We start from the raw sequence: 20,189 nt of genomic DNA, 5'->3' as shown, positions 1-20,189 counted from the left end.
TATTTTGATCTTCAAATTTCTCTGGGCCCTCATGAAAATAGCTTATCATTTTCAGCAATGCAAAGATCACAAAAAGTACACAGGGACATTTTGGAGAAGTAACCCGTAGTCCATAGAAATTCAACTTTTGCTGTTTTTTCTTGTATTTGAAAAACAAATTGGAAGGAATGGGATAAGAAACATTCTAGGAAATGACAGTGGTGCCATTATATGAAGGTTTGGTGGTGTATTAGCTTAGATAGACTTACTACGGAGAAAAATAATGGTGTTAATAGCATATACTCCATTGTTAACAGGATACTGTAGGAACGGCAGATGGACTCCTGTAGGTACTTATTCCATCATAAAATATGCAGATGGACTCATGTAGGTACTTGCGTGTGGTCAGCTGAGTTCAAATACGTATTAATGAATAAATTAATATGTACTTGCCCCTAGCAAACGTACACCTATCACACGCCATATAGCAACGTCAGTCGTTCTGACATAGGCCATACAGTCAGGTTGCATTATCCCTCTGCAGTAGCTGGACAAGTTGGCAAAAATTCACAAACTAGCTGGAAAATTGGATCGCCATGAAGCAAATGTATCTCTTCCTGACCATCAGTTTTGCTGTTCTGGCTTTGACAACAGGACAACGTTTACGAGCTAGATGTCCAAATGTCGATACTAAACCAGATTTTAACATCAGCAGAGTGAGTATTCTATTCAATGATAAAATTTCGATTTTCATTTTATTGCGTTTAATCATATTTTATTTGCTTTTCGTCTGGTTTTGATTAGGGAATAATTTTTTATCGTTTGCTGGTGTATAAACTGCATTTTTACAGATATTTTAGATGACGCACGGTAATGCATCATGTTGAAATATTTCCCAAAGCAATGACGGACTCTGTACCATTTCCCACACGGCAGACGACATTTCTGCAAAAACAATCATATATGTTTTTATAATATAGTATTATACAGAAATATATCAATATATCTTATAAATTATTTATCGCATAAATATTTTCATTTCTTTAACTAGATTGATTCAATTTTAATCGCATATTTTGATTTATGACAGACTTGGGAACTGGCTATTATGTAAATATATGCGTATACAGTATATGTAGTTAATGTTATGTGGTCAAATATATATAACAGAATCATCCAAGAGAATATCGCTATCATGCTATCAAAAGTTCAGAACGGTCAGCATTTAACGTCGTTTTGGAATAAGGCCAACATGAATGTCGTCTTTACAACGTTTCCGTCCATGGACTGAGAACATTACTTTCAGTCAAATTTGGTAAGAGGGATCATGGGTATACTGGTAGAAATGCGGTTTCGCAGGGAACCAGCTATCTCCCTTACCACTTTAAGTTTATGTCCCGGTTTCATCAACGAAAATATTACGTCTTTTCTACTAATAATGTTTAATTCCAGAGAAGTTGTAGACGTTACAACGAGAACATTCCGTATATACATCATTAATATAAACCTTATTAAATTCCTTTTGAAGTTAAAAAATGTCCATATTGCATATATATTTGAATGAATGAAACAGCAATTTGACTTCTGTGTTCAGCGATCAGACACTTTCTTTCTTAAAGTAGAAAGGTGTTTATTCAAGTTTATGATATCATTTTAATAACACTGCTGTTCTTTCACTATTTTTTCTTAAAATTCAATGACACGTTCGGTCAGTGATTTCACCCTTTACCAATCCAAATGTATCCCTAGATGTTTAAAAAATATCATTCATTCATCCATTTAATAAAGCAACACTTTATTTTGAATTTAATAAAAACGTCTTTTATCCTGAACTTTAAACAGAACTTTTTAAACAACCCAAGGATGCTTGCTGATACTGCATCAACTGTGTATTGCACTATACGTGTTATGTCCGGTATTTCCAAACAATAAATAACTCATCATCCTTCTTGGATTCTTCAATGAATGTCAAAGGTATAGAAATTTTGAAAGGGGTTCCAAATATCAAGGTCCGTCAGTAATACAGAATAGAGGGGGGGAAATCAATAGATCTGGTCAAATTTGAATAATGCATCACTTTGAAATAACATCAAATAAAACTTGCAGGTATTGGAATGATCCTTCCTTGTATCATTTGTTACAAATTAATTTTGAAGTCTGATAAGGTTTCAACCTCTGAATAGACACTGCTAAACAGCATATATGTGTACTCCTATAACATAAGAGGCCGCTGGTAGCCTCTTATTTTTATCGGATATGATTTTGCCGACTGCGACCTCTTATTTCCGAAGCACTAATTCTTTAATGCAGCTTGCGCCCGAAATCCAAGCGCAACGAAATATGATTGAAAAAAACACATAAGTTGTTGACAGGTCATTACAATGATGTGTACGCATCATTTATGCAATATATATTCCATATGTATATCACTGACACAAATATATGGTGTAATCCGGTGGAACACACAAGATACATGTCCATGTCGTTGTAGCACTTTTCTAGCCGTTTTAAAAATGGCTGCCTAAAGGTTGATACAAAATAGTCCTGGGTATTTCAAACGGAACGAAATGATACGGATTTTGTTGCATTCCACTTGTAGGACATAACTTGTAATCCGTTTTTGTATTAACCGGCAAATCACGTGGTATTTCTACTTTCCCTACCGGCAGTATTGTCTGCTTGAGCTCTGCTTCGCTTCAGAAGAAGAAAACTTCTTAATTTGTGTGTTTGCTGTGAAATTCTTCTCATTTAATCATGGGATTATGGATAGGAATATATATAGGACCCTGTTGATCATTTAAATGTAAGTTGACACGCTATATTTTTTTCAAAATACGAACTTTGAAAATTTCATCGTCAGCATCGGGAAAATCAGCTATGGGCAGTTAGAGGTTACACGGCGCCTGTCAAAAGTATCTCGCCGTGTAAAACCTCTAACATTGTTGTATTACATATATGTGAAGCAGGCCGGGTTTTAATTGTAAATACTGTACATTTAAGCATTGAACGGCTTTCAGTTGGCATTCATAGTCAATATGAATGCCAACTGGACAGAGGCAAATTCCATGAAGCGCTAGCTTCATGTTGAATTTGCCTCTGTCCAGTTGGAATTCATATTGACTATGAATGCCAACTGAAAGCCGTTCAATTCTTATATTTACCATCTGCGATTTTTTATTTGTCATGTGATTTTTGTTTTGAAATTTTCAAATTCAAATTTCCCGCGCTTACCAGTAGCAGAGATCACTTCCTGTTGGCAGTTCATAGGCTGGTGAACACGCAACTGAATTGGTAGGGTAATATAGTGGCAGTGCCATACAATGGTAAATATAGTTGTATGGTCGCCTTCTAGCTTCCGCCTAGGGGGAATTTCCCTTTAGCGCAGTCGGTAGAGCGGCGGACCAGTAAGCCGAGGGTCGCAGGTTCGATCCCGGCTGGCTGCACACTACTACTCCTTAAACTTTTATATATGCATTTGTACCAATATTTTTCGGAATCCCAAAGGCTGCCATTTCCTAAACCACAATTTTGACCTGAATTACTTGAACTTACAGTACGAGGGTGACTGGTTTGAAGATAGGAGATCGGTAACCAGGTTTCAGTTCGGGCTCACATGTTCCAAGGCAAACTATGTCGTACTGGGAAATGGGGATATCCGAGTTACCAACACTGGAATAACTAAATGGTAAGTGTGACGTCACAGGGCTCAAGTAACATCTCAACTATACAATAATGTGAAGTAATTTGGTTTTTCTAACCATGAGCTGAAAATGATGCCATTTTATGTGTATCCTAAGATCGAACCAGGGATGGCATGTTCAAGACGAGAACAGGTTTATCACTAATATACTTAAACATTTGCTTGACCTGAAATCATATTATGACGTCCATAATATAAAATTGGTAAGTGTATCCGATTGAATGAAAATCCCCTGAACAGTCAGACAATGACAATAATGAATGATATCATACCTTATGTGTCACTTCTGTGGAAGGCAACGTCATAGGGTGTATCGCTTCCACAGTGAGACAATTAGTTCCGTCAATGCGCATCTGACTTCTATGGTCGAACTATGTGACGTCGTTAGGTCATGAGGTTCGATCACCTCCACGATTTGTACTCGTAAGGTAATAAAGTTAATCCTTTCCCCTGTAGATAAAAAATGAATTAAAATGATCAATTGCTGAAGTTTCTAGTATATCGGAGATGTTTGGAGATTCAATATATCATATTGTGGCTTTAGATACAATCATAACTTTGCCGACATCTAATGGGAAAATAGCAACTTCAGGATTCGGGAGAAGAGGTTTGAAATTATTCCTGTTCAACACCATTATTCCGTTTGGCAAAAGGATACTTCCTTATTTTATGGCCCTATTGGAAACGAGTTCAATGTATGTTCATATTCAATGTATTCCTACTATATACAACATTACAAAACCAGTTTTTAAACTACATGAACTTTTTATGGTTTGTATCGTTAGCAGAAAGCCCTCACACTTGCGAGATACGTTCAATTTCAAACACTTTTATTGACATTAAAAGTTATGACAAAAGGGATTGGACATCTGGCAGATCCAATTTAAGCCCTCTGTTTCCAAACATATACAGTAACATATTTAGCCTCAAGTTTACAGACGACAGTGTAGCGCAAGGGAGGTAACTCCTAACTTAAAACCTTGATAATCACAAAATATCTGTAGGTACAGAAAATTATTTAGGTTTAACGGACAATTTATTAAACAGAAAATTACGATAACAAGTACATCTCTATATTCACTGTTTTTTATGCAGTACGATTTAACATTAAAGCATAATAATAATAATATATCCATTCTAACTAAATGAATTATACAGGAAATAGGAGAATAGTCGTTTCCGTACATTACCCATACGTAAAAGATCTATCTTTTTTAAAATAATTTAAAATTGTCCTTTTCCAGCTTCTCCAAACCTTTTATTATTTAAAATATCTGTATACTTCTTATCTTCTTTTGTCAAACTATGAAAATATCAACATTAATTTCGCTTTGTGAAATGTATTAAATATATAATTCGACCGCTGTACCTATTATATTTTATCGCAATTAAATATCAAACTGCCAATTTATTTTTTTTTAAATCGAAATTTTCAAATATTCCTTTTCTATTATATATGATAATATAATGGTGTTTTCTATATTTTTCTTTATGAATGGCTGTAAATTAAGTTGATTTCACTTTGCAGGTTTCAATATGCGATCACTGTAACAGGGATAGCCACAGTCCCCGATTCTGGTAAACCAGGCCGACTATCTATCAGTTTCAATGGTAGGTAGAAATTGCTATCACGTTTGACGACTTTGTTGATTCAAGGTTTTCGCATCTTCTTGGGCAATTTGAAAATATCACCATTGTAAGCTTTCTGAGAAATAGACGGAAAACATTAATAGGTGTATTTGTTGTCAAAAATTAAAACGTCCATTACTTCCTTTATATCAACTTCTGGCGAGGTCGGAAAACAACAACTAAATTTACCGTCTAGGCCTAGGCCTACCGTCTTAGAAACATTATAAACAATGTTCGGTGCATTCGAATGAGACGACAATGTTTGTTGCATTCCAATGAGACGAAAACTAGTTTTGTCTCGCCTGCCACGTGTCAATATCAATATAGATAAACCGGATGCTAGTGTGATTTGTCAAGAGAAGGGAGTGAATAAATAGATAAATAAACATCGATTAAAAAAACACCTTTTATCATAGCGTAAAAAAATGGCGACATAGGTTATGTACAGAGTCACATATACAGCAACGACAAGAAATGATAAAATATTAAAATGTTAGCACAGTTACAACAGGTACATACAAATTGTATGTACATATGCCGTTGACAAACGATGAAAATTTAGTAGAACCTAACTTTAATGACACACTTTATGTTCGAGGCAATGTATCAGATTGACAGTGTGTCGGTAACATCAGTGTCGGATTTTTTTTTTTTTTTTTTTTTTGTGCAAAAGCTGCGAAAAAAATAAGATTTATTTTAGAATACTTACTTCAGTTTAGGTTACAAGTACATATGCCGCATTAAATTCTCTCCATTTGAGAATCTATCACCTTCAATTTACGCACTTTTCCAAAGGTTTGTAATATGTCCTAGTATGGTCAGTTGAAGTCACATGCACTCTTGAATGCAAGGTTAAATGAAGTATTTAATGCGGTATGGAATGTTTAATTGATACATTGGAGTGAAAAATATTTATTCTTATGAATTGTCTACACTTGTAGGAGGAGACCCTGGACCTTACTTAGTCTTAGACACGGATTACGATAATTTCGCTCTTGTCTACACGTGTAAATCCTATGGACTCTTCGCCACAGGTGAGACATTTTATTCACAGGTCGCCATCTTGAATATAGATCAATTTCTTCAAATATAATATACAGATTTATTCCCCTTACGGTTTCAAAGGAAGTGATAAATTATTTCACAAAATATTTCATCTTCATTTGTTAGCGATTTATTGAAACAAACTTCAAAAACTTTAATTTTTGAATAACAAGTTTAATTTTTGATATATTTATGATATATGTGTGTGTGTGTGTGTGTGTGTGTGTGTGTGTGTGTGTGTGTGTGTGTGTGTGTGTGTGTATCTTCTTTCGTCATTGGTATGTTTGTTAGATAATTTTGTCTTTACATGTTCATTTTTTGCGTCCCGAAAACTATTATACAAAGATGTTTTAGGACATGATCATGTGGGAGAAATCATTAAAACATCTTATGAGATTTATCTGAGTAGAAGACCGACACTTTAGTTAGGTACAATTTAGAACCACCTTCGTTTTCTTGGTTTTTACACTATCTCAAATAGATTTAGGACGGTCCAATCTGCAAAATTTTCCGAAGATTAAAACTAGCAAAAGGGTGCGTTTGATATATGTCACTAGGGTTTACATCACAATCTGAATCAATGATAATTTTAGGTAGTCAAAGAAAGGACAGTGATAAATACGTACATACCACACAAATAAAGAAATTAATAAGAATATCATAAGTTTATTAAAAGACATTTCAAATAATCATAAAATTAGACTTGATAAAAGATAAACTTTTGTTCTATTTTATACACCTTTTTCGTACTTTTTTCTCGTCTTATATCTTCTCCAGAATTATTTTAATGTTGTTTAAATCTCTTAGCACACCGTGTATGTTTGTGTTTAATGTTTTATTTAAACAATACATATATGCTACCAGATTGTATTTGCATATAGCGACTACATGTATTAAGCGGCCGATTCATATTGCCTCCATTCCCGAGCGTTCGCTATGTTGGGATTTTGAAATATGATATTAATTTTATTTTTAGAAACTTTGTGGGTTCTGAAACGCCGACGGAGCTTTGTATTGCAAGGCGCACTGCGAAGTAGAATCATCGCAAAACTGGATATGTATAACATTTCAATAAATCGCCTCATCACTACCGATGCTTCAGACTGTAGATAGTGACGTGTGCCATTGGGGTTTGGTCTAAAATGATGAAATGTCAGAGAGAGGAATGTTCGGTTCTCGCATGTTTCTAAATCGGAATTTGAATCAGTTTGAATGTTTACATGTATGCGAAAGTAAACAGTTGTAAAATAAAGCCAAGTTGTCATTTATTTATAGAACAATTTTGATCCAGTGATTAACCAAAGTACACAAGATGTACATGTACAATTGTATAAGATATCTTAAATGCTTTATATGTCTTACATCATAAATAAGATATATCTTAAATACTTTATCAGATGTCTTACATCAAAAATAAGGTATCTTAAATACGTTATGAGATGTCTTACATTATAAATATCTTAAATGCTTTTTGATATGTCTTACATCATAAATATCTTAAATACTTCATCAGATTTCTTACATCAAAAATAAGGTATCTTAATAGGCTATGCAATGTCTTACATTATAAATACTTTAGATACTCTATAAGATATCGTTTGCATGTATAAATGAAGGAGATATCTTAATACTTCTTAAGATATCTATAATATATACTTTTTCTGTATATTACATCAAACATCTAATGAAATAGTATATCTGATAAAGAAAAGTGAAAAGGTTATCTAATGATTTTAAAGATCCATAATGTCCTTTCTGAAATGTCTTATATAACAAATAAGATGTCTTTTAAAAAAGAGAAAAGTGAAACAAAAATCTGATATAATTCGTTTGTAATTGCGATTTCTATGATAAAAGATGTACCTTTTTTTTGAAGACACATGATTTGTTCAATGCATTGCATCACATACTAAACAAAATTTCTCGTAAAAGGAAATATTCTGTAGTAATCTTGTCTAATGTGTTAAGTTCTGGGTGAACTTTGCTAAGCATTGCTGTGTGGCACACAAACCGTCTCTAAGGAAACTTAAATTTTTTTCTAACTCTCTAACCTGAAATACACAGTGGTTGATATGGAAGTAAGGGACAGTCTCGAACTAAAAACCCAAAGAGCACTGGACTACAAGGCAAAAAAATTGGAAAACATATTAACAAATAAACAAATAAACATCAACCTCAAATGAAATCAATCGTGTTTGGCGATATTTTTTTTAATATTAATCAAACTGGTCCGACACAAAAAGGTCTTAGAATATCATAAAAAACACAATGACTTGAGAGTATTACCCTAATGAAGATTTACTTCGAGTAACGTACTGAACGTTAATTTCGTGTTTCGAAGATGAGGATAAGTGTGAGATATTATATTGAGAGTCGTTAACCTTGGAATTCGAAAATAAGGATAAAGGGGAGATAATTTATCGAGAGCGTAAACCTTGGAATTCGTAGATAAGGATATAGGGGAGATAACTTTTGGGTAGTTAAATCCTTGGAATTCGTTGATAAACATGAAGGGGAGATAACTTATCGTTAAAGATATAGGGAGATAAATTATTGATAGCGTAAAACTTGGAATTCAAAGGGGAGTATAAAAGGGGGAGGTATAGAAAATTTACTCAAGAAATAATTAACGATGATTCGTGTATTGTTGCTGGATATACAACTAGGAGGAGGATATTTTGCAATTAAATTAATAACGAATGCCGCAGGCCTAAGTTATTACTTAAAATTGCAAAATATCCGAGTCCGAGTTGTATATCCTGCAACAATACACGAGTCAAAGTTGATTATTTCTAATCTACCATGTACTTTTCTGAGATCTACCTCTTCCTAATAGAAAGACGGCAACGAAACCCCGGGACATGTGTCGCTACATGGCTGTTACAATTCACAAGAAACGATAAGGCGCGCGTGCTTATGAATATTCAAAAGCTGACGTCAATCCCAAGCCAGTTGACGCCAACTTTAGAAGAACTTTCGGGGATGTCGGCCAGCAATTCATGTAGAAATGCTCTCCAAAGGTTGCCTGTGGAAATTGACCTTACAACATATTGTTTAGCAAAGTCTGCTCTGGGTTGATAGAAATTAACAACCTGGCAAATTTCTCCGTTGTAAAATACACGGTCTCCGACGTTCAAACGTTTTGGCGCCGCCATGTTTGTTTACAAATGCACGATTTTGGAAAGGAAAGATTGTAACAGCAGTGACTCACGAGCGTGTATTATTGACACGAGAGTGTATTACTGGCAAATAATACACGGTTTTAAACCAAACAAAACTGGCGTTGCATAGCAAACGTGGTAGAATTTGGATATCGGAGATGATGGTAAGACAGAGATAAATTATCGAGAGCATAAACCTAGTATATCGAAGGTGGGTATAACGGGGAGATAACTAATCGAGAGTTTATCTTGTTATTCTTGGATTTCGACGGTGAGGATCGAGAGCATAAACCTTGGATTTCAAACATGAGGATAAAAGAGAAATATCAAGAGTGCATTCCCAAATAACTCTGAACGAACACTTTCGCCTGTGTGTTTTGTCGTACACTATCGCCCTAAGATGCTTAAAATATTTTTAAACATTTCGGCAGACGACCCGAGTAGAAATTGACGAATAAAGGCGGAAGATTCACGTAGAAAAGACGATGAACTGTAACAATCAATATGCTAATTCGTTAAGTAAAAAAGACAGAATGTAGAGTTTGATATTAGATGTAGCTTTTTTCACATTTCTACCTGGACAATTATAAGACTTATCGAACAGGACAAAATACATCCAAGTTGTATCAAAATGGGGTATTAAGAGGTCCTCGGTGCGAGAAATTCGTTATATGGTTTACTACCGACTTACTATTCCGAGCCTGCTATGCATTTGACTAACTCTCTGTTTCCATAGTAGGTCAGTAGTAACAAACCATACAATGTAACTAATGATGTACAGACTGCTACTGAAACTAGACCTATCATGGTGAACGAAACTGTTACGCTGCAAAAATATTCACGATCCATGTAACGAATTGTCTGACGCATATTCTCTTGATGATTTTGATATTGATGGCTCTATCTGATCAAAGGTAAACAATAAAAATACCGTTGATGTGAGGAAAGTCGAGATTTCAAAATGTCCTCGGAGAAAAGCAAACGACTGAATCAATATCTTTCCCACAAAATGCATTTTGGTTACTATTACGAGGTCCTATATACGGCTTCTTAACCCCGTCACAAAAAAACGTCCCAGTCCAAGGGGTGTCGAACTTCGACAGTGACAGCGATTAACCACATATTCGGCGGGAAACAGATGACACCACGGCACATGTGTAAGCGCACACGGTGCTCGAGTGTTCACTTTATTGATTAAAGAACGGAAGATATTAAAGTAAAAAAAACACGTCTAACTACCATCTTTATTTCTGTCGACATGGTGAAATACCATACGGGCTTCCAAATTTAAATGTCAGTTTTCTCGAATTTAACTATTCGGAGAGATGTACATCAAACTTGGTAACAAGTTGAAATGCCTTAACAGCTCGGCCATGTTCGATTTCCACTTTTGCCACCGGTGACCTTATGGTCCGTTTTTTGACAAGAGATACCATCTACCCTTTCCGTGGAATAACTTAATCGGAATATGGCGGGTTTCCCTCAAACATAGTAGAGCTCGACCAAGTTTTTTTTTATTCTTTCAGATTCAACTTGTCATAGAGTTGAGAGTCGGAGGAGTCTTATCACTAATACAATCTCGATACAATGACCTGGGGGTAAAACGCTTCAAAATGTTGCAGTGTCCGTCTGACATTCATTTCTTACATTGAAACTACTTCACAAAATCGAAAGGCCCTAAAATAGTTACATTTGACTGGTGCGTTCCTGTAATGGAACTCAACAAAGTTTGCTGGAACAAGTTATCATCAATCATATTCAATGTTACAACTGTGTAAACACATTCAAGTGGCTTTTGACTTACTTAAATGCATACAATGGACATGTGAGGTTGGTCAGGTCCAAAATTGTTATCTGTCAAAGTACCGTAATGAACCAATTGGAGAACTGAATATCAAAAATAAGGGAAATCCTGCTTGTGATACAATTCAAACATGAAAAAGGAATTGTACAACCATGTCAGCTGATAAAATTGCGCAAGTTTTCAAGCGTTTCAGTACTTTGATTATTATACAACATCCACATATATATTAACCTATATAAGAAAGACACAATTCAAAATATTTGCTGACGGTCAAGGCATTAATGGCATATGCCACTAGAATAAATACTGAGCATATCCATGCACGAAGTTTCAAGAAAAATCTTTCAATAGCTCCTGAGAAAAAGTGGTAAATAAATCTCAATGCCAAATCCAAAAATAATGACTGGCGGCCATCTTGGAAATACGATCACAAAAATTCATACAAAACATGTCCGTGATGTTCCAAGAAGTTTGTTGTTATAGTCACATTTGACTGCATCTGGTTTGTATTTTTAGAAATAAATAGCCCCTACTCTTACTACAGTAGTAGAAATATATAACTATTTTTTTTCTATAAATAATAACTTGAAGAAGCTTGTGGTTTATTCCCATAAACAAACTTCAAATGTCAAAATTCATAATTAAGGTTTGTGGTCATCTTGATAATCAAATCAAGAGAGAAATAGCGTAACAAAATTATTTACACGACTGACGAACTACGGACGAAATGTGATTTGATGATGATGGTTTGCTAAAATTCAGCCTGATCTTCCTTTCACTGCTGTTCTCATAACTGTTTGTCATTTTATTTCCCATGTAAGGTAATGTTTTAAATTTTCATATATTGGTGAAATAAAAATGCCCTAAAATAATATCTCTATTTTATTTACAGGTAAACTAATGTAGAATTCCCCTGTAAACACATAACATTTACTGATATTTGCCATCATTTCAACATTTAATAAATACTTGTTTTTTATTTATTTATTCATTTTTAACAACGCAAATGGTGATGCAAACATCACATGTCCACTTCCATGAAAAATTGGGTTCATCATTTTCTAGACCGTGTTATCTCCCCTTGATATACAATAATACCTTAACTAGGACATGTGGGATGTCTTAATCAATTTGTTTAAATGGTTAGTGGGCAACGTTTCATTGTTTGCTGGAAAGGTCCTTTGAAATGTATTTATATGTTAGTATTATTATTACTCCCAACCAAAACATATTTCAATTAGCCCGGGGGTGCCTAGGAACATCAAACTGAATAATTTTAAATAACATTGAACTTCAGATGAGCAAATGAAGGAATGGAGTCACTAGCAAATAACATATAGTGAACTATTTAGTTGTGTGATCCCTATGAGAAGTTCGGAGTGGTAATATGTTAGGAACTTATATAATTACTTATGGAACAGTTCGCGTATTCGGGAATTTTCGGTACTTTCCGTACTCGTTTACGGGAATCGATTTATATGGGTCGGATATATATCTATGTTCGTCAGACTTGTAGAAGGTCGCCCTCGGCGTGACTGGCCAACACATTATCTTTTTCTTATCGTAAAAATGTTTGGAATGACACGAGCGTGTGTTTCACCCCGGGTGAACAATAACCAGTTGGTATGATGCGGATAAGCTATTTAATTCACTGCTTCCAACGATTCGTCAGACGACAAAATTTTCTGGTTCTAAGAGAAAACAGTTTTCATTCAAACAACATTTATTGCATATATCAAATAATTTTTTTTTTTTTTTTTTTTCATTTCCTTTGGTAAGATTGATCGCCATTGATTTTTAAGTCCTACAGTACTGTTTTTTTGCAAAACAATACCCTAAAACCATATATCTTATGATGTTCTTCCTGCTGGAGTTATTTAATCTTTGAATTTGTGAATAGCATGGATTACCATGTAGATTAAGATACAGTGTAGAAGTCAACAGTTAGGTAGATGACGATATGTAGCAGTCGACAGTTAGGCAGATGATGATATAGTGTGATAGTCAACAGTTAGGCAGATGAGGACCTCATGTAAGGATAAACAGCTAGACAGATGATGATACAGTATGACAGTAAACGATATTTTATTCAGTATTCAACCATATTGCACATAAAAACATCAATGTTGGGTGGTTACCATGCTAAGTAGCTTATATTTATTCTTTTTCCAAAACGTAGATGAAAATACAGAACAAGCGTCAACAGTTAGGTAGAGGCGGATACAGTGTAGGATCAACAGTAAGGTAGATGAGGATACTGTGTAGGGATCAACAGTTAGGTAGATGAGGATACTGTGTACGGATTAACCGTAAGGTAGATGAGGATACTGTGTAGGGATCAACAGTTAGGTAGAGGAGGATATAATGTAGAGGTCAACAGTTAGGTAGATGAGGATACTGTGTAGGGATCAACATTTAGGTAGATGAGGATACTGTGTAGGGATCAACAGTTAGGTAGATGAAGATATTGTGTACTGATCAACAGTTAGGTAGATGAGGATACTGTGTACGGATCAACAGTTAGGTAGAGGAGGATACTGTGTACGGATTAACCGTAAGGTAGATGAGGATACAGTGTAGAGGTCAACAGTTAGGTAAATGAAGATACTGTGTACGGATCAACAGTTAGGTAGATGGGGATACTGTGTACGGATCAACAGTTAGGTAGATGAGGATACTGTGTACGGATCAACAGTTAGGTAGATGAGGATACTGTGTACGGATCAACAGTTAGGTAGATGAGGATACTGTATACGGATCAACAGTTAGGTAGATGAGGATACTGTGTACGGATCAACAGTTAGGTAGAGGAGGATACAGTGTAGAGGTCAACAGTTAGGTAGATGAGGATACTGTGTAGGGATCAACAGTTCGGTAGAGGGGGATACTGTGTAGGGATCAACAGTTAGGTAGATGAGGATACTGTTTAGGGATCAACAGTTAGGTAGAGGCGGATACTGTGTACGGATCACCAGTTAGGTAGATGAGGATACAGTGTACGGACCAACAGTTAGGTAGATGAGGATACTGTGTAGGGATCAACAGTTAGGTAGATGAGGATACTGTGTACGGACCAACAGTTAGGTAGAGGAGGATATAATGTAGAGGTCAACAGTTAGGTAGATGAGGATGAAGGTAGCAGTCAACAGTTAGGGACATGATGAAGCTGAGTAGCGGTCAACAGTTAGGTAGATGAGGATATAGTGCATGTAGATGTAAACAGTTAGGTAGATGAGGATATAGTGCATGTAGATGTAAACAGTTAGGTAGATGAGGATATAGTGCATGTAGATGTAAACAGTTAGGTAGATGAGGATTAAGTTTGGCAATAATTAGGTGGATGAAGGACTGTTATATTGGTCAACAGTTTAGTAGATATAGACAGATAAGGATAGTGTCGTCGTCAACAGTTAGGCAGATGATGGTACATAGTAGCTGTCAACAGTAAGGTAGACGAGGAAACCGTGTAAAAGTTGAAAGTTTAATGCGACTACACTAAAATCGCAAACAAACGAAATTTTGATTACATTTAATTTCCAATAAAACGAAATAGAGTTATTATTTCATTGCATTTTCAAAAGTTTACTCTTGTTTACAATGAAATTGATGATATTGGTAATCAGAATCGGTTTGACCAACTCTTAATGAAATACAATAGTTAGTATTACAACAAAAATAACAATAATAACAACAATAACAATTCGTTTTCTTGTTATCCTCAATTTCTTTAACACTGTTATTCGTATTTTATTTATTTATTTATTTATATATATTTTTTTTTTTTTAATTTTTATTTGTTAAAATTTTTGCTGTTGATCATGATATAAATTAAGATGAAAGGAATGTGTTAACATGATGAAGTGTTTTTCGATAAGGTGAAGGGTATTATAAAATCACAATAAAACTCTGTTTGTTACAAATGTCTCTCTTTATCTATGCAAGTGATCAACTGTAAGTCCTCCGGCCGTACAGGCATCATGACCACCTGTTGTCCGGAGACAACACCTCACTAAATACCCTTGACCAGTGGTCAGCGCGTGAGCGATGGACGCTTTCCCTTTCTTTGTATGTTTGGTGCTTTTATCCACAGTTTCTTCATCTTTCGGTAAGTACTTTTTATATATCTTAATTTCACTAGTATATTTTTAAAACCTGAAATATTTTATAAAATCAATTTTCGACGGGAAATTAGTGAAAGTCGTTTTAATGCATTGTATTGTTTTAGTTACTAACAAAGGGGTCGGTGACACCCTGACATAAAATTAATTTTATGACTGCCTTAGACTGTGAAAACCTTAACGTTACACCTCATGTACTTTTTTTTTTTATTAGCAATGCTTTCACTTATCGATATCTTTATTTCAAAATGTAAAAACGCAAGTCGTGTTTGTTTAAATGTCGATAAGTAATATCGAGTATGATACCTAAAAACGGTATACATAGAACTTTTATTTGTTACAATTTACTTATTATTTATTTATTTATTTATTTATTTATTTATATTGATAGTGAAATGCTAAAATTCATTAATATAGTCTTAATCCCGTCGAAAATATGCAACTTCGAATAAAACAAGGGTGATAACTGACTTGGAGTGTATAGACGATATATTTCCATTCATTCATTCATTCATTCATTCATTCATTCATTTGTTTTCCTTAATTGAACTACCACAGTTAAATGATCATTTCGAGTCAATCAACCGGATATATGTATTTTCGGATTCAGATCACAAACACGTAACGTATTAAGCGATAATATGAATTTCAAATATCTCTAGATAGTTCAAAAGAAGTTTATCATTTAGCACAACTTAGTCAGATAGATTGCGTTTATTAGAATTTGAAAATACAATGTTAACATTAGTGAGATGAATTTCTCAATATCACTATTCTGTTTAAGAGTATTACCGAGTATTACAGATCTAGAGAATGGATTATTACATAATGATATGAGGATATTACCCTGCAGTTTATAATATGTTATTCATATCCCAAATACTTGCATTATATTACACGCGAATATCATCCGAAAAATCTTTTGGTTTTATCTATAAAGATAAAAGTGGTTTCCTCAATATTCCGTAATTGTTGTTCTATTATAAAATGATAATAAACAAGATTTAGTACATTAAGATCATTACTTATGTGAGTATATTTATTTTGACTTGTTTAAAACAGGTAATACTAATTTTAGCAATTTTAATCCGCAATTATATACCCAGATTTTGGGTTTGGTTTGAGAACTATACAACTCCTTCCTAAACACGCGTATCCATGGAAACCTGTGTAAGGTGCGCGCAGACTTCAGAGACCGATGATCAACGATAACGGAAAATGACCGCTGGTCATGCTGGTCAAGTTGGTCAATGTGATCAGTATGGGAGATAGGCGGGTCTGTTAGTTGACCGCTGGCTATCGTTGACCATACGATGTGAATCAAAACTAACCGGGTCGACGTTCTTAGTAGCATTTCACTGAATTTAGATTGTTGTCAATTTACCCTGCAGATATTCTTCATTTCGACATATTACAATGCATATGTAGCTATGCACATTTGGTACAACGGTAATTGGTGTGATATTCTGTTTATCATAACTCAACCCGTCGAAAGCATGTTGAGATGTACATTTTTAATGCAATGGAAAATCAGAAGAAAAACATTACAAGCCTTGCCGACGGCGGGAAATTTGTTAAAACAAAACAATTGTTCCTAGTTACGTTAAAGTTGGAGACGTAACATGTTACCAAATACGTAGGTGTCATGTCAAAATATATATGTTGATTACAATGCATGACAGTCTGTGTATATTGCCAAGGCTATTCATGCGGCCAGGTGGTCCAGTGGTAAAACACTTGCCTTTCACCTAGGCGGCCGGGGTTCGATTCTTCGAATGGAAGTGGAAAGGTATGGGGTCACCTGCCCGACCACGTGGGTTTTTCCCGGGACCCCCTGTTTCCTCTCACAGTAGGATCCTCGCGCGCTTCCATCCTGGTCGACAAGCATGATTAATAAATGTTGATATAACTTGCTTCGATCAATTGTTTTGAAATAAATAAAAATACATAAATATATATAAATGTATATATACAACTTCGAAAAAAACAGGGGCGATAACTGACTTGTACTGTATAGACGATATATTTTCATTCGTTCATTCATTCATTCAGTAAAAATCTATGACAACACTACAACAAGCCTTGATTTCTACTTCCGAGAAGAGTACTTAAATCAAGGCTCTACCCAACCTTTACCCATAAAGTCATTACTAGTATAAACAACAAACGTTACAAACGAACAATAAGAATGGTTTAGTAATTTAGTCAGGGAATGTTACGTACCTGCCCTTGTGCGGATGATACTATAAATAAAGTGGCATTGCGATATTTCATTGTCATATAAGAGATATCCGGGAATATTTATGGTAAGCCTTTAAATTAGGTTATCGAAATTAATGTAATTTTGGAATCCTGTTTTTAGTTGTTTATTGAATGTACATGTCTCTGCCTTTTGTTCACAGTGAATATGGCCTTGAATAAACCAGCCTTTCAGAGCGCGCATGATGGTGTCATCGACCCAAAGTTTGGAACCTGCAATGAAAGCTTTGCCAATGACGGAACAAGATATACCCCCGGCGCTTTATTGAAGTGTGCATGTATAGCAAATGCAAGCAACACCTTCCCAATATGGCAGGTGGATCTAACAGAAGATTCCATAGTTACTCAAATCACCATAGACATTCTGACAAATGGTGAGTAACTTAAACGTCAAAATTACTCTGAATTACATTTCTGTTGCCTATTGTTTTTATCGAGAAGAGAAAAGGATGTTCCCAAAACACCACACGTGGTATCAATAAGGATATATTTACATTTGCTCCGCATTTACCCATTGACACAATGCTAAGAGGCAGTTGCCACCATACGCCTATAACACCCAGTGCCTCAGGCTATAACACCCAGTGGGTCATGTGACATTAAAAAAGGCGGGATTTCTTTGTGCTGGTTCAGTTTTTTTCAAAGTTGACGAAAATAGTGAGACAATGTAAATATAAGTATTGAACAGTAGTTTTAATGTTGTTATAGTCGATATGGCAGCAAGATGTATGGTGGCCAAATGGCATGGGAACCCGTTAGGGTATCCATGCTGCATTTCGACTATAACAACATTAAAACCACTGTTCATTGCTTAAATATCCTTTCACCATATGTGGTACCACCGGGATGGGAAGTTATCCGCATCAACCTTCGCAAAATGCTCACACTTCAGTTCCAGCTAATTATCACACTATTGGATACTTAATCTCGTGCATTGCCAAATCATCGTAAACTACAAATTATTTAAAGTAAAAACAAATTCAAAACTAATCCCAACAAATAGTTTGCAATACCTGACCCTCTTATGAATTATGTACCAAAAGGCAGGGGGCGGTTGACGTATGATAATAGTTTGGAATCCTTTCGGAAACTTACCCTCAAGCATTTTTGGGTGGGAAGCCGACGCCATCGCGGACTTCGGGGTAATATCATTAGCTTCCGACTGCCCCTTCCCTGATGGCGTATGAGCTTTGAATACACGGGCCAAATCGCCAAGCAATGGGGTAGGCAGGCACAACACTTTTTTGAGTCTTAAACGTGATTTAGTTTAATCTTACTAATTAATCATAATTAATGGACACCCCACTCACACGGCATCAGTATCAGATGTTTTCTGTAATGTTCGTTATAATGAAATCTTTTCGAAATAAGGTTAGTTTAATAGTATGGTATATCATGCATCCTTTATACCATTGGTGACATTTAAACTGTCGGCGATGTTGCAAGCAAACTTAAGTCATGTTTTTATTTCAGTTTTTCTGGAAGGCACAAAAGTGTATGTATCTAACTCAGCTGCTGGCTACGAACAGGGCAGGCTGTGCTTCCATCAGCAGACTGACCAGAACAAGAAAAGGACCGTCACTTTCGACTGTCTCACTAGAGGGCGCTACGTCACTTTCGAAGACCAGGTTTCGCACTTGCCCGGAAAGAAAGGCATAATAGCGATTATTTTGTGTGAACTAGAGGTTTATGGTTAGTATATAAATCTCTCATGGACATTGACCTGTCCGTTTTGGGCTGTGGAGTTACTTTAACAAGATGTAATATTCGCGTTTGATTTAATCATAAATATATATACAGTTCCGGTTGTTTTCATGATTTAACTGTATTTAATGTGTGTGTATTTATTTTATTTTTTTACCATTTTCCCTAAAATATAAGGGTCCACATACGTTTTGTTCATGTATACCTCTTAAAGACACCATGTTCATTGAACTCATATCATTCCACCCGAAGAGTTGCGAAGATGATTCTTTTGAATGTCAAACAATCATATATTCACATCCTTATAATATTATTATATTTCTTCACTGGTTTTTCAAATACGCTAGTCGATTTTTTAGTTAAGTTGACTTTCGCCCGATTGAAATTCTACCAATTTGGCCTAAACCATCAGCAATAATTAAGAGAAAAAATCGATTGGCTGTTTGACACCCTGGCTATCAGGGGTTAATGTCTTTAATAACATTTACTTAAAGGTGTCGTTTAATTGATTGTTTGGAAGACAACCACATTCCTTAACTTACATTGCGTAAGAGTACAATTACACAATTTTACCTTATTCCATATTCAAAGGCAAGATTTGTTTTCTATATATAACCCAAACATGAGTGTTTCCTTACAAATAACTTAGATTCAAATACATTTTTCTAGATTTTAAATGAATACTTTATCCCATTATAATGTAGTTTCTTCAGATAGGTCGATCGGTATCTGTGTTTCTTAAGTTTCGGAGGTCAATAGACCGAGCTCAGATGTTGCGTTATGCCAATAAA

General features: G+C 35.2%; 2 protein-coding genes across 3 annotated transcripts in view; both read left to right on the top strand.

The window, feature by feature from the left end:
• Positions 1–374: 374 nt before the first annotated feature.
• On the top strand, positions 375–7,620 carry LOC117326102 (apolipoprotein D-like). Its single transcript, XM_033882719.1, has 5 exons — positions 375–695; positions 3,534–3,664; positions 5,208–5,290; positions 6,250–6,342; positions 7,329–7,620. The coding sequence occupies exons 1-5, from the start codon at positions 576–578 to the stop codon at positions 7,463–7,465; spliced, it is 564 nt and encodes a 187-aa protein (XP_033738610.1). The 5' UTR covers positions 375–575; the 3' UTR covers positions 7,466–7,620.
• Positions 7,621–15,296: 7,676 nt separating this feature from the next.
• LOC117326093 (multiple epidermal growth factor-like domains protein 6) overlaps positions 15,297–20,189 on the top strand; it is a 33,882-nt gene continuing 28,989 nt past the window's right edge. For both annotated transcript variants that reach the window (XM_033882709.1, XM_033882708.1), the window contains exons 1-3: positions 15,297–15,422; positions 17,838–18,068; positions 19,168–19,386. In XM_033882709.1, coding sequence (XP_033738600.1) covers positions 15,362–15,422; positions 17,838–18,068; positions 19,168–19,386 — 511 coding nt within the window. In that variant the 5' untranslated portion in view covers positions 15,297–15,361. The remainder of the gene's footprint in view (positions 15,423–17,837; positions 18,069–19,167; positions 19,387–20,189) is intronic.

This window comes from Pecten maximus, chromosome 4 (assembly GCF_902652985.1).
Source record: "Pecten maximus chromosome 4, xPecMax1.1, whole genome shotgun sequence".
Classification (NCBI taxonomy): domain Eukaryota; kingdom Metazoa; phylum Mollusca; class Bivalvia; order Pectinida; family Pectinidae; genus Pecten; species Pecten maximus.
Note: the sequence above shows the minus strand (reverse complement) of the source record. Positions and strands in the feature narration are given on the sequence as shown.

Coding starts and splice junctions, on each gene's coding strand:
- LOC117326102 (XM_033882719.1), top strand. CDS start 576: ATGAAGCAAATGTATCTCTTCCTGACCATCAGTTTTGCTGTTCTGGCT. Junction 696..3,533: donor CAGATTTTAACATCAGCAGA/GTGAGTATTCTA, acceptor TTGAACTTACAG/TACGAGGGTGACTGGTTTGA. Junction 5,291..6,249: donor ACTATCTATCAGTTTCAATG/GTAGGTAGAAAT, acceptor CTACACTTGTAG/GAGGAGACCCTGGACCTTAC.